The sequence below is a fragment of the Piliocolobus tephrosceles genome, chromosome 14 (genome assembly GCF_002776525.5).
Source record: "Piliocolobus tephrosceles isolate RC106 chromosome 14, ASM277652v3, whole genome shotgun sequence".
In the NCBI taxonomy this organism is placed as follows: Eukaryota; Metazoa; Chordata; class Mammalia; order Primates; family Cercopithecidae; genus Piliocolobus; species Piliocolobus tephrosceles.
This window is the reverse complement of record NC_045447.1, coordinates 13352351-13367270: the sequence shown is the minus strand read 5'-3', so window position 1 is coordinate 13367270 and position 14920 is coordinate 13352351. Positions and strand designations below refer to the sequence as shown.

At 46.3% G+C, this 14920-nt stretch overlaps 1 protein-coding gene across 6 annotated transcripts in view; it reads left to right on the top strand.

The window, feature by feature from the left end:
* The first annotated feature begins 578 nt into the window (after positions 1-578).
* Positions 579-14920, top strand: part of RABEPK (Rab9 effector protein with kelch motifs) — a 29261-nt gene continuing 14919 nt past the window's right edge. Inside the window, exons 1-3 of one of the 6 annotated variants that reach the window (XM_026448050.2) lie at positions 579-810; positions 5562-5719; positions 11358-11510. In XM_026448050.2, coding sequence (XP_026303835.1) covers positions 758-810; positions 5562-5719; positions 11358-11510 — 364 coding nt within the window. In that variant the 5' untranslated portion in view covers positions 579-757. The other 5 variants (XM_026448048.1, XM_026448051.1, XM_023217154.1 and 2 more) reach the window with 5 other exon arrangements.

Sequence of the window (14920 nt, the reverse complement as noted above, 5' to 3'; positions counted from 1 at the left end):
TCAGAAAAAAATAAAAAAATAAAAAATAACGCCAGGCGTCGTGGCTCACGCCTGTAATCGCAGCACTTTCGGAGGCTGAGGCGGGCAGATTACCTGAGGTCAGGAGTTAGTGACCAGCCTGGCCAACATGGTGAAATCCCATCTCTACTAGAAAAACTAGAAAAATGAGCCAGGTGTGGGTGGGTGCCTGTAATCTCAGGTATGCAGGAGGCTGAGAAAGGAGAATAATTTGAACCAGGGAGAGGGAGGTTGCAGTAAGCAGAAATCGCACCACTGCACTCCAACCTGTGCAACAGAGTGAGACTCCATCTAAAAAAAAAAAAATAAGAATAAAAATAAATACATCGGCCAGGCACACAGTGTGTCACCTGAGGTCAGGAGTTCGAGACCAGCCTGACTAACATGGTGAAACTCCATCTCTACTAAAAATACAAAAAGTAGCCAGGCATGGTGGCACATGCCTGTAATCCCAGCTACTCGGGAGGCTGAGGGAGGAGAATCGCTTTAACTTGGGAGGCAGAGGTTGCCATGAGCCAAGATCGTGCCATTGCACTCCAGCCTGGGCAACAAGAGCGAAAATCCGTCTCAAATAAATAAATAAAAAATAAAGATGAAAAGTTGGTGGTGCTTATTCAAATTATTCAGGCCCTAGAAATTAGTACATTCAACAGGAAAGGTTTAAAAAGGAGGTTGAATTGATTAAGATGATAATCATAAGTGTGTAAAAAGTGCCTTTCTTTCTTATGCATAGGACACCATGAAGCAGCTGCCAGTCTTGGAACCTGGAGACAAGCCCAGGAAAGCAACATGGTCTGTAAGGAAGGATCCAGACACAGAAAAGCATGAGTTTTTGTTTCATTTATAAGTAGTTTACTAACATATTTGATCATCAACAAAAAAGGGTAGAGACGAAACCGTCTGCAGTTGCTGGTAATTAGACTCAAACTGTCTGAGAAGGTCTTCAGAGGAAAGATAGGGGGGCAGTAATTATCACAGAGCAGATGTTGATTTTATTAAAATTCATTTACCAGAAAGAGTAAGGCACTGACCATCTGGCATCGTCAGCTCCAATGCTGTGTCTTCCCCCGAGCTCTGATTCATTTTTAAGATTTTTAGGAAATTAGATTTGGATTAAACTGGCGTCACTGTTTCTTGGCTGTTTGTTCAACCAACCCTTAATTCAACAATTAGCATTGGCCTGATGGGGGCAGCTGCTGTGTGGGTGTGGGTGCTGTGTGGGAGGTAGAATTGTAAATAGTCTCTGTATACTGGGGACTACAGACTAAGCAGGTGATGGTGATGAAATGTGATCTGCTCTAAGGTAGGGCCCACAGAAGGCTGTAGAGAGGTGGCAGTTCTTCAACAGGACCTTGAAGGAGAGACTCCAGTCTGGCTTCCATGCATCTGTCTTGCTATGTACTAGGAAATCATGGCATTTCCTAGTTTAAAACCCTTTTGTGCCTCCCTATTGGTGTTGGGATAAAAATCAGACTCCTGGACTGGGCACAGTGGCTCATGCCTGTAATCCCAGCACGTTGGGAGGCCAAGGCAGGTGGATCTCCTGAGGTCAGGAGTTCGAGACCAGCCTGACCAGTATGGTGAAACCCCATCTCAACTACAAATACAAAAATTAGCCAGCGTTGTGGTATGTGACTGTAGTCCCAGCTACTAGGGAGGCTGAGACAGGAGAATTGCTTGAATCCGGGAGGCGGAGGTTGCAGTGAGCTGAGGTCATGCCATTGTACTCCAGCATGGGCCACAGAGCAAGAATCCATCTCAAAAAAAAAAAAAAAATCAGACTCCTGGCCAGGCACAATGGCTCATGCCTATAATTCTAGCACTTTAGAAGGCTGAGGTGGGTGGATCACTTGAGGCCAGGAGTTTGAGACCAGTCTGGCCAACATGGCAAAACCCCATCTCTACTAAAAATAGAAAAATTAGCTGGGCATGGTGATGCATGCCTGTAATCCCAGCCACTCGGGAGGCTGAGGCAGGATTGCTTGAACCTGGGAGATGGAGATTGCAGTGAGCTGAGATGGTGTCACTGCACTCCAGCCTGGGCAACAGAGGGAGGGAGACTCCGTCTCAAAAACAAACAAACAAACAAAAAATTAGATTTCTTAAACTGGCCCAATGATCCCTGCAAAATATTTCTGCCTGTTTTCCAACCTCAAATCCCATGACTTGTTCCTTTGTTCTCTTTCTCTTCTTTACTCTGCCCTGCACTGTTCCACTCAGGAGCTGCTTATGCTGGTCTCTCTGCCTGGACTGCTCTTTCCCTCCACCTTTTGTCCCTCTCTTTGCCCAGCTTATTTTATTTTATTTTTGAGACAAGGTCTTCCTCTGTGGCTAGCCACCAAGGCTGGAATGCAGTGGTACAATTGTGGCTCATTGTAGCCTTGACCTCCTGGCCTCAAGTAACCTTCCCATCTCCGTCTCCCAAGTAACTGGGACTATGGGTATGTACTACCATGCCCAGCTAATTTTTTTTTTTTTTTTTTAAATAGAGACACAGTCTCTTTATGTTGCCCAGGCTGGTCTCAAATTCCTGGGCTCAGGTGATCTTCCCACTACAACCTCCCAAAGTGCTGGGATTACAGGTGTGAGCCACCACACCTGGCCTGCCCAGCTAATTTCTACTCATACTTCAGATCTCTATCCAAATGGTGCTTCTTCAGGAAGCCTTCTCTGATCACCCTATCTCCCTGGCTCCTTACAGGGTGAGACCCTCCTAAGACATGCACGTCCTCATGCTATATATATTCTGTACTCCTTTCTACCACAATTGAAGTGAAACGGATAGTTGTGAAACTGTTTAATGTTTCTTTTCCCAACTAGTCTATAAGGGCTATCAAGGCAGGGAATTTTTTTGTAATATCCACCATCTCTGGATGGCTGTGTGCTTTTGGGATAAAGTACTCAACGTTTCTTTTTTTTTTTTTTTTTTAAGACGGAGTCTCGCTCTGTCGCCCAGGCTGGAGTGCAGTGGCCAGATCTCAGCTCACTGCAAGCTCCGCCTTCCGGGTTTACGCCATTCTCCTGCCTCAGGCTCCTGAGTAGCTGGGACTACAGGCGCCACCACCTCGCCCAGCTAGTTTTTTGTATTTTTTTTTTAGTAGAAACAGGGTTTCACCATCTTAGCCAGGATGGTCTTGATCTCCTGACCTCGTGATCCGCCCGTCTCGGCCTCCCAAAGTGCTGGGATTACAGGCTTGAGCCACCGCGCCCGGCCACTTACTCAACCTTTCTAAGACTCAGTTCCTCCGTTGTAAAACTCAGATGATGGTAACAGCTGTTATCCTCAAAGAGTGTTTTTGCTTTCGTTTTTGTTTTTGAGACAGAGTCTCGCTCTATCGCCAGGTTGGAGTGTGGTGGCACGATCTCAGCTCACTGCAACTTCCGCCTCCCTGGTTCAAGCGATCCTGCCTCAGCCTCCCGAGTAGCTAGGACTGCAGGCGCGCACCACCACACCCAGGTAATTTTTGTATTTTTAGTAGAGACGAGGTTTCATCATGTTGGCCAGGATGGTCTCGATCTCTTGACCTCATGATCTGCCTGCCTCGGCCTCCCAATGTGCTGGGATTACAGGTGTGAGCCACTGCGCCCGGCCCTCAAAGGGGTTTTGTGTAGATTAAGTGACATCAGAATAGAGATCTGAATGGGAAACAGATTTGGCCACCACTGATGAACACATAGATGAGTGGTAATTGAAGTTATCACTACAGATAACATTAATCAGGTAAGCAAATGTAAACTGAGGAAAAGAGAACTCAAGGATGACTGAGAGTCAGGAGGTGGCTGGTAGGGAAGGAGTCGGAGAAAGAAGCAGAAAGGACAGCCAGAAAGGTGAGTGCAGAACAAAAGGAAGGGATGTGGGAAAGCCAGGCTGGGAGAAAGGCACAAGAAGAAGGGAGAGGTCAGGAGTAGTCCCAAACACCAGAGAGGTCAAATAAGACAGGGCCTGAAAAACAGCTACAGAAATTTGTTTTCCAATCAGGAAGCTTGAAGTGTGTTTTCTCAGTCAGCATTCAGAATCACTGTGGAGAGTGGAATGGGCCGAGTGCAGTGGGCATATCCCTATCATCTTAGGACTTAGGGAGACCAGGGCAGAAGGATTGCGTGAGGCTAGGAGTTCAAGACCAACCTGGCCAACATAGCGAGACCCCTGTCTCTACTTAAAAAAATATAGAGAGACTCTGGCTGGGCACAGTGGCTCACGCCTGTAATCTCAGCACTTTGGGAGGCTGAGGCAGGTGGATCACAAGATCAGGAGTTCAAGACCAGCCTGGCCAACATAGTGAAACCCCATCTCTACTAAAAATACAAAAATTAGCCAGGCATGGTGGTGTGTACCTGTAGTCCCAGCTACTCGGGAGGCTGAGACAGGAGAATCGCTTGAAGCCAGGAAGCGGAGGTTATGGTGAGCCAAGATTGCACTACTGCACCCTAGCCTGGGCAACAGAGTGAGATTCCATCTCAAAAAAAAGAAAAAAGAGAGAGAGAGAGAGAATGGAATGACCAAATCCTGTATGTGATTTTTCAGAGTGCTAGCTTTGGCTTCCATCAGATTGAGCTTTATGAGTAATCTGGAAAAGCTCTGAAATCAGTAAATTCTGGATAATTTTTTTTTGGGCTTTTTTTTTTGAGACGGAGTCTTGCTCTCTCACCCAGGCCGGAGTGCTGTGGCCGGATCTCAGCTCACTGCAAGCTCTGCCTCCCGGGTTCACGCCATTCTCCTGCCTCAGCCTCCCGAGTAGCTGGGACTACAGGCGCCACCACCTCCCCCAGCTAGTTTTTTTTTGTAGTTTGTTAGTAGAGACGGGGTTTCACCGTGTTAGCCAGGATGGTCTCGATCTCCTGACCTTGTGATCCGCCCGTCTCGGCCTCCCAAAGTGCTGGGATTACAGGCTTGAGCCACCACGCCCGGCCCTCAAATTCCGGATAATTTTTTTGATGGGGAGGAATCATTGGCTTGTGGCAAGAGCCCTGGGGCTGTTGGTTCCCATGTGGTGGCACATAAAGCTCTCGCCACTGTTTATTGAGTCCTTCACTGCCCTGTTTTGACGTCTTGTCTTAGTCTTCATAATGATCTTTTGCAGTAAGAACTATTGCTGTCCTCATTTCACAAATGAGTAAACTAAAGTTCAGAAAGGTTAAGTGACTTCCAAAAGGTCACACATCTAGGAAGTACCTGAGCTGGAATTTGAACCAGATCTGTCTGAATTCACACACCATGTTCACAGCCACCATCCTGTGCCAAGACACATCACTGAACATTTCTGGAGATCAGTTTCCCTGTCTACCAAATGGGGAAAAATATAGCCCAGTGCATTCCTACCAGATTACTGTGAGATGAAGACAGTGACAAAATGGAAAAGTCAAAGACTATGTGCAAAGGGGAGGTACTATTATTAATCAGAGAAGTGCTGCTTTGTTGGGTACAATTTGAAGTGTCTGCACAAGACCCTTCATTCTGGTGAGTATTTCATGAGGAATGGAAAGAACACACTGCTGCGTTTATTCTGTGCTCAGGCCTCCTGAATACATCCTTCCTTTGGCAGGTACACCTTGACTCTCCCCGGAGACAGCCCCTGTGCTCGAGTTGGCCACAGCTGTTCATATTTACCCCCAGTTGGTAATGCCAAGACAGGGAAGGTCTTCATTGTTGGCGGAGCAGATCCAAACAGAAGCTTCTCAGACGTGCACGCCATGGATCTGGGTAAGACCAGCAGCTGCGGAGTACATGCCCTGTGGCCAGAGAACAGGGCTGTGTGCTGCTAGCCATTAGCAGGGCATTCCTAAAAACACCAGCAGGGTTTTCCTATAAGAAAAAATGGCCAGGGCTAGGTCCAGTGGCTCACGCCTCTAGTTCCAGCACTGTGGGAGGCCAAGGCGGGCGGATCGCCTGAGGTTAGAGTTTGAGACCAGCCTGACCAATATGAAGAAACCCCGTCTCTACTAAAAATACAAAAAAATTAGCCGGGTGTGGTGGTGGGCACCCGTAGTCCCAGCTACTCAGGAGGCTGAGACAGGAGAATTACTTGAACCGCGGAGACAGAAGTTACACTGAGCCTAGATCGTGCTACTGCACTCCAGCCTGGGCGACAGAGCGAGACTCAGTCTCAAAAAAAAAAAAAAGAAAAAAGAAAAAATGAACATCACTGACAGATCCCTAAGGTTTCTTAGCAGGCCCCTGGCACACAGTCATCTGACCAATACCTCCTTGTTTAGGGGGAGAGAACCCTTATGGAGCCTTGGTTGTCCAGCCATTTATTCATCAAATATTTCCGTAGGGTACATTGATGACTACCACCACTCATTCTATCCACATATCCAATATATCACCAAGCCCTACTTATCTCTTATCTTTGTTGTTTTTCACATGGAGTTTCGCTTTTATTGCCCAGGCTGGAGTGCAGTGGCACAATCTTCACTCACTGCAACCTCCACCTCCCGGGTTCAAGCAATTCTCCTGCCTCAGCCTCCTGAGTAGCTGGGATTACAGGCATGCACCACCATGCCCAGATAATTTTTTTTTTTTTTTTTTGAGATGGAGTCTCACTCTGTCGCCAAGGCTGGAGCCATGCAGTGGCGTGATCTCAGCTCACTGCAACCTGAGCCTTCTGGGTTCAAGCAATTCTCCTGCCTCAGCCTCCTGAGTAGCTGGGATTACAGATGCCCACCACTACGCACAGCTAATCTTTTGCATTTTTAGTAGAGACTGGGTTTCACCATGTTGGCCAAGCTGGTCCCGAACTCCAGACCTCGTGATTTGCCCTCCTCAGCCTCCCAAAATGCTGGGATTACAGACATGAGCCACCGCGCCTGGCCCCAACCTCATTTCTTGGCTCTCTAACCCACATATCTCTTTTCTTTATCCATGTCTGTCCATTTCCACTACTACTACTGTAGTCCAAGCCACTGTTGTCTCTCAACTAGACTTACAATAGCCTCCTCACCGGTCTCCCTGCTTCCAAGTTTACCCACTATACAGTGTATTTTCTATACCTAGCCAGCAAATATCATCTAAAATACAAATCTGACCATGTCACTCCCTATTTCAGACCTTTCTCAACCTCACTTTTTTTTTTTTTTTTTTTTTGAGATCTAGTTTTGCTCTATGGCCCAGGCTGGAGTGCAGTGGTGCCATTAACTCAACTCACTGCAACCTCTGCCCCCTGGGTTCAAGCGATTTTCCTGCCTCAGCCTCCTGAATAGCTGGGATTACAGGTGCATGCCACCACACCCGGCTAATTTTTGTATTTTTAGTAGAGATGGGGTTTCACCATGTTAATCAGGCTGGTCTTCAAATCCTGACCTTGTGATCCTCCCACCTCGGCCTCACAAAGTGCTGGTATTACGGGCGTGAGCCACCACACTGGCCTTGTTTTTTTTTTTTTTTTTTTTTTGCGGCAGCATGTCACTCTGTCACCCAGACTGGAGTGCAGTGGCATAATCTTGGCTCACTGCAACCTCTGTCTCGCAGGTTCAAGCAATTCTCCTGCCTTAGCCTCCCACTAAGCTGCGATTACAGGTGCGTGCCACCAGCCTGGCTAATTTTTGTATTTTTAGTAGAGATGGGGTTTCACCATGTTGGTCAGGCTGGTCTCGAACTTCTGACCTCAAGTGATCTGCCTGCGTTGGCCTCCCAAAGTTCTGGGATTACAGGCTTAAGCCACCGTGCCCGGCCCCATCCTCATTTCTTGGCTCTCTCCAACCCACATTTGCTGCACTGGATGTCCTTCAGTTCCTTGAACACAGCTTGAGCTCTCTGGCCTCCATGCCTTTGCACACACAGATCCCTCTGCTAGGAATGTTTTTCCCTTTTCTTATCATCTGGCTACTCTGTATCTTTCAGATTTCAGATTAAATGTCTCTTCTGCCAGGAACCTTTCCCGTTACCTCTGGACTCCTTCAGGCACTACATGACTCTATGTCCATAGTCTCATGTGCTCTTCTATCCTGCCTGCCTTCACAGCCCTATCACATGTGATTGTTTCCTGTCCATCTGCCCCACAAGAACATAAGCTCCTTAGAAACAGGTAGCATGTTTTCCTCATCATTGTATCCCAGATACTACCACAGGGCTTAGAACAGAGTGGGTGCTCTGTAAGTATTTGAATGAATGAATGAATGAATGAATGAACCTGCTAATAAGAAACGATTATTAGCTGGGTGCAGTGGCTCATGCCTGTAATCCCAGCACTTTGGGAGGCCAAGGCAGGCAGATCATGAGGTGAGGAGATGGAGACCATCCTGGCCAACATGGTGAAACCCTGTCTCTACTAAAAATACAAAAAAATTAGCTGGGCGTGATGGCTTGTCCCCATAGTCCTAGCTGAGGCAGGAGAATCGCTTGCATCTGGGAGGCAGAGGTTGCAGTGAGCCAAGATTACGCCACTGCACTACAGTCTGGTGACAGAGCAAGACTCTGTCTCAAAAAGATAAAAAAAAAATAAAGAAACAATTATTCTTTGCTCTACACAAGGGCAGAAGTTGAACAATGGTGGCCCACACTTACGTATTTTGTTAGGTCTACGTAACATTTCCATATTGTTTTAATCTTAAGTTTTTTTTTTGAAATGGAGTCTCAAACTGTCATCCAGGCTGGAGTGCAGTGGCATGATCGTGGCTCACTGCAACCTCCGCCTCCTGGGTTAAAGTGATTCTCCTGGGCCAGGCACCGAGGCTCACGCCTGTAATCCCAGCACTTTGGGAGGCCGAGGTGGGCAGATCATGAGGTCAGGAGATCGAGACCATCCTGGCTAACACGGTGAAATCCCATCTCTACTAAAAATACAAAAAAAATTAGCCAGGCTTGGTGGCGGGCATCTGTAGTCCCAGCTACTCAGGAGGCTGAGACAGGAGAATGGCATGAACCCGGGAGGCGGAGGTTGCAGTGAGCTGAGATCGAGCCACTGCGCTCCAGCCTGGGTGACAGAGCGATACTCCGTCTCAAAAAAAAGGGCCGGGAGCGGTGGCTCAAGCCTGTAATCCCAGCACTTTGGGAGGCCGAGGCGGGCGGATCACAAGGTCAGGAGATCGAGACCACGGTGAAACCCCGTCTCTGCTAAAAATACAAAAAATTAGCCGGGCGCGGTGGCGGGCGCCTGTAGTCCCAGCTACTCAGGAGGCTGAGGCAGGAGAATGGCGGGAACCCGGGAGGCGGAGCTTCCAGTGAGCTGAGATCGTGCCACTGCACTCCAGCTAGGGGGACAGGGCGAGACTCTGTCTCAAAAAAAAAAAAAAAAGTGATTCTCCTGCCTCATACTCCCAAGTAGCTGGGACTACAGGTGCGCGCCACCGTGTCCTGCTAATTTTTGTATTTTTAGTAGAGATGAGGTTTCACCATGGCCAGTCTGGTCTTGAACTCCTGACCTCAAGTGATCCACCCACCTCGGCCTCAGTAAGTGCTAGGATTACATGCATAAGCCACCACGCCCAGCCTAATCTTAAATTGTTTACCAACCAATCATGCAGAAATCTATATAGACATTTAAATGGTTTGGCTTCTCTTGATAATGTTGGAAAATCTAATGTCGTTAGGCCTGCTCGTCTACATGGCAACAATTAAATGGAACTGAGCTGCCACCTATCAAGAGGGCTGTTATTCTCCAGTTTGCCACAGTCTTTGTTACTCCTGCCTAGGCATTTGAATTTCTACTCCCTGCACTAAAAAAAATCAAAGGTAGGCTGGACGAAGTGTAATCCCCCAGCACTTTAGCAGGCCGAGGCAGGCGGATCACTTGAGGTCAGGAGTTCGAGGCCAGCCTGGCCAACATGGTGAAACCCATCTCTACTAAAAATACAAAAATTAGCCAGGCATGGTGGCGCACGCCTGTAATCCCAGTTACTCGGGAGGCTGAGGCAGGAGAATCGCTTGAGCCTGGGAGGTGGAGGTTGCAGTGAGCTGACATTAAGCCAGTGTGCTCCTTGCTCCAGAGCAAGACTCCATCTCAGAAAAAAAAAAATTCAAAGGTAAATTAAATCACTTCTAGCCCTCAATTACATTAAATTAGTTCAGTTACGTCTTTACTGCAACCTATTAATAGCTTGGTGACCCTGGCTACACCATCTCCACCATCTGGACCTCAGTGCCCTATAAAGTAGGGATAATAACTTGCTTCAGATCTAACAAGATAATGCCTGTAAAGGTCTTGTATAATTGCTTAACCAAGTAAAATAACTACTATTAATAATAAAGGTTAGGCTTTCTTTGTTTGTTTGTTTATTTGTTTTTTGGGACAGAGTCTCACTGTGTCACCCAGGCTGGAGTGCAGTGAGATCTCGGCTCACTGCAAGCTCCGCCTCCCAGGTGCACGCCATTCTCCTGCCTCAGCCTCCCGAGTAGCTGGGACTACAGGCGCCCGCCACCATGCCCGGCTAATTTTTAGTAGAGACGGGATTTCACCGTGTTAGCCAGGATGGTCTTGATCTCCTGACCTCGTGATCCGTCTGCCTCGGCCTCCCAAAGTGCTGGGATTACAGGCGTGAGCCACCGCTCCTGGCCAAGGTTAGGTATTATTATTCTGTGAACTTGTTTTAGCCAGCCATCATTTATTTGCAAGTAACAGAATCCCACTTAAACCAGAGGAAAAAGGAGGAATTTATTTAGTCAGATACAGGCGTGTTTCTTTCTTTTTCTTTTTTTTTTGAGATGGAGTCTTGCTGTCTTCCCAGACTGGAGTACAGTGGCACAATCTCAGTTTGCGGCAACCTCTGCTTGGTTAACCAAGTAAAATAACCCTGGGTTCAAGCGATTCCCCTGCCTCAGCCTCCCAAGTAGCTGGGACTACAGGCACATGCCACTACACTCGGCTAATTTTTTTTGTATTTTAGTAGAGACGAGGTTTCACCATATTGGCCAGGATGGTCTCGATCTCCTGACCTCGTGATCCACCCACCTGGGCCTCCCAAAGTGCTGGGATTAAAGGTGTGAGCCACTGTGCCTGGCCGATACAGGCATGTTTCAAAGAATTCAAGGACAGGAAGTAGTGCCCAGGATCATGAGAAAGTGGAAGCACTTGATCTGGTTGGCTCATTCTGGTTTCATTGGCTACCTTCAACCCAATCAGCTAAAGCTACAAAGTCAAAGTGTAGTACAAACATATCATCTGGGATCTACCCTTGTGGTTGACAAAGTGGGGACAGTTTCCATAGAACAGGGTCTATGGACTAGACAGACAGCCCCCTAAGTATCTATTGTAGAACTTTCTGGAGGTTGACAACATGCCCTTTAAGTGATTCAGTGGCTTTCATTTATGTTTATGGCCCTCTTCTCACAACCCTCCCCAAGTGTGCCAACCAGTATAACAGTTGGCAGCCCCAATCTAGGAACTGGGTGAAATGTTTTCCAGGAAAACACCAGTGGGACTTAGTTACCTGCAAGGGCCTCTTGCCCCGCTATGAACATGCTAGCTTCATTCCTTCCTGCACATCTGACCATATCTGGGTATTTGGAGGTGCCAACCAATCAGGAAATCGAAATTGTCTACAAGTCCTGAATCCTGGTAAGTAGCCAAAGCTTATTTTATTTATGTACATACAAATAAATGTTTATGTGTGTGTGTGTGTATATATATATATATCCAATTATAATTCCAGTACATTTGGATTATACTGATTACCATTTAACTTTGCTGACATCATAGAAAATAGGAATTTTAACTTGTAGCATAATCTGAAAACAACAGAATAAAAACAATTGTTGGTAACACGTACAATTTTTAACTTGTTAAATGTCAAAGCTGGAAGGGACTTCAGAGAACAGCTATGCCAAATGGGCAACTCAGGTTTATCAAGGGGAAAGTGACTTTCCTAAAGTCACAAGAGGCCTGGCATGGTAGCTCAGGCCTGTAATCCCAGCACTTTGGGAGGCCAAGGCAGGCGGATCACTTGAGGTCAGGAGTTTGAGATCGGCCTGGCCAATATGATGAAACCCCATCTCTACTAAAAATACAAAAATTAGCTGGGCATGGTGGTGGGCATCTCTAATCCCAGCTACTCAGGAGGCTGAGGCAGGAGAATCGCTTGAACCCGGGAGGCGGAGATTGCAGTGAGCTGGGATCGTGCCACTGCACTCCAGCCTGGGTGACAGAGTGAGACTCTGTCTCAAAAGAAAAAGGAAAGAAAAATTTAAAAAAATAAAGTCGCAAGAGAGTCAGTGACTGAGCCAGGCTTAGAACCCAAGTCACCTAGATGAGTGGTCCTCCAGTAAGGTCCTCCAAAGGTCCTCCCTGGGGGATGTTTGGCCATATCTGAAAACATTTTGGGTTATCACAACTGGGGGTAGGGTGGGCTACTGGCTTCTAGGGTTAGAGGCCAGATATTGCTGTATATATATCCTGTCCTGCCTAAGACAGCCACCACAGGGAAGAATTATCTGGTCTAAAATGTCAGTAGTGCCAAACTGAAGAAACACTAACCTGGATCCTCCTAGTATGTTTCTTTTAGCCAAAAGTACAAAGTTCCTAACTTGTCTCACTGACAAGACGTTTTGTTTGTTTGTTTGTTTTTCTTTTTCTTTTTCTTTTTTTTTTTTTTGAGACGGAGTCTTGCTCTGTCGCCCAGGCTGGAGTGCAGTGGCCGGATCTCAGCTCACTGCAAGCTCCACCTCCTGGGTTTATGCCATTTTCCTGCCTCAGCCTCCCGAGTAGCTGGGACTACAGGCGCCCACCACCTTGCCCGGCTAGTTTTTTGTATTTTTTTTTTTTAGTAGAGACGGGGTTTCACCGAGTTAGCCAGGATGGTCTCGATCTCCGGACCTCGTGATTCGCCCGTCTCGGCCTCCCAAAGTGCTGGGATTACAGGCTTGAACCATCGCGCCCGGCCTGTTTTTGTTTTTCATACCTTCCTGTTTCCATCACTGGCTGTTTTATCACAGAGGAAGCAGTTTGGGAACATCACCACTGAGAGGAGGTGGCTAAACCACCTGTGCGGAAGTGGACGTGTCATTTTGCCTTTTGTTTGTTTTTGTTTTTCTCTTCACAAATATTATTTATGTTCATTGTAAAATACTTGAAAAATACAAATAAGTGGGAAAAGTCATCCACAATCCTATTGTATTAAGGCTATTAACAACTTTCTGTCTTTTTTTTTTTTTTGAGACAGAGTTTCACTCTTGTTGCCCAGGCCAGAGTGCGATCTCAGCTCACTGCAACCTCCGCCTCCTGGGTTTAGGCGATTCTCCTGCCTCAGCCTCCCATGTAGCTGGGATTACAGGCATGCGCCACCATGCCTGGCTAATTTTATATTTTTAGCAGAGATGGGGATTCTCCATGTTAGCCAGGCTGGTCTCAAATTCTTGATCTCAGGTGATCTGTCCACCTCGGCCTCCCAAAGTGCTGGAATTACAGGTGTGAGCCAATGAGCCCAACCCAACTTTCTGTCTTCTTCCTGTCTTTTCTCTGTTTTCACAAGCCTGAGATCATACTATATTTATACATTCATAACTTTTTCCTTTTAATTTCATAATGCCAGGAGAAATAGGTGATTTTTTTTGGCTTTAGCAAAAATAATTGATTGGTTATTAATAACGGTGCTTTGTTAATATCATATCATTTGTTTGTTTTGTTTTGTGTTTTTTTGTTGTTGTTAACTTTTTTTTTTTTTTTCCAAGGCAGGGTCTCACTCTGTTGCCTAGGCTGGGATGCAGTGGTTTGATCACAGCTCACTGCAACCTCAACCACCCAGGCTCAGGTGATCCTCCTAGCTCAGCCTCCCAGGTAGCTGGGACTACAGGCGCTTGCCACCATGCCTAGCTAATTTGTTTGTATTTTTTGTAGAGACAGGGTTTTGCCATGTTGCCCATGCTGGTCTCAAACTCCTGGGCTCAAGCAATTTGCCTGCCTCAGCCTCTCAAAGTGTTGGGATTACAGACATGAGCCACTGCACCTGGCCAACATCATTTTTAATAGCTATATCATGCTCCATTATATATAAAATACTCCATAACACTGTAATTCCTCCATTTATGAACATTTAGTTCCTTTCAGGTTTTTACCATTATAATTAACAAAGCAGTGAACATCTTCATTCAGAAGTCATAGACTGTATTTCAAATTATTTTCTTAGGGTTCCTACTAAGAAATAAAAAGACTAGGTAAAATATTGTGAACCTTTTCAAGGTTTTGATACACACTACCAAATTGCTCTCCAGAAAGATTTTTCCAGTTTATCCTCTCTCCAACTGTGTTTAACAATGTTTCTTTCATTACTGACCAGCTCTGAATTTATCAGTTTTAAACATTGCTAATTTGATAGGCAAAAAAACTTGTACACAGTTTAAATATGCATTTTGGGCCAGCGCAGTGGCTCACACCTGTAATCCCAGCACTTTGGGAGGCTGAGGTGTGCAAATCACCTGAAGTCAGGAGTTCGAGAGCAGCCTCGCCAACATGGTGAAACCCCGTCACTACTAAAAATACAAAAATTAGCCAGGCATGGTGGTGCATGCCTGTAGTCCCAGCTACTGACGAGGGCGAGGCAGGAGGATCGCTTGAACTCAGAAGGCAGAGGTTGCAATGCGCCGAGATCGTACCACAGCCTGAGCAATGAGTGAGACTCCCTGTCAAAAAAGCATTTTTTGACCTGGACATTTTTCACATGTCAGCCAACTCTTGCTCAGTTCCCTCTATCAACAATATATTTGGAGTGTTGCCCACCTAATGCATTTGTTGAGTATTGCCCGATAAAAAAATAAAAATTAAAAAAAAATCTATTTGTACAATAGTTGGTCAGAGTTTAGGAACTAGGACCAAATTTTCTTATGTGTCAAGTATTTAAATTCCTTCAGCACATTTAGACAGTATGTTATCTTTTAATTTGATTTATTTGTTTGAGTGTTTCCTGTCGTCCCTCCTCCTCCTTGCCCTCCCTCTATGGAACATAAGTGCTTCCAAGGGAAGAGTTTGTTTATTGT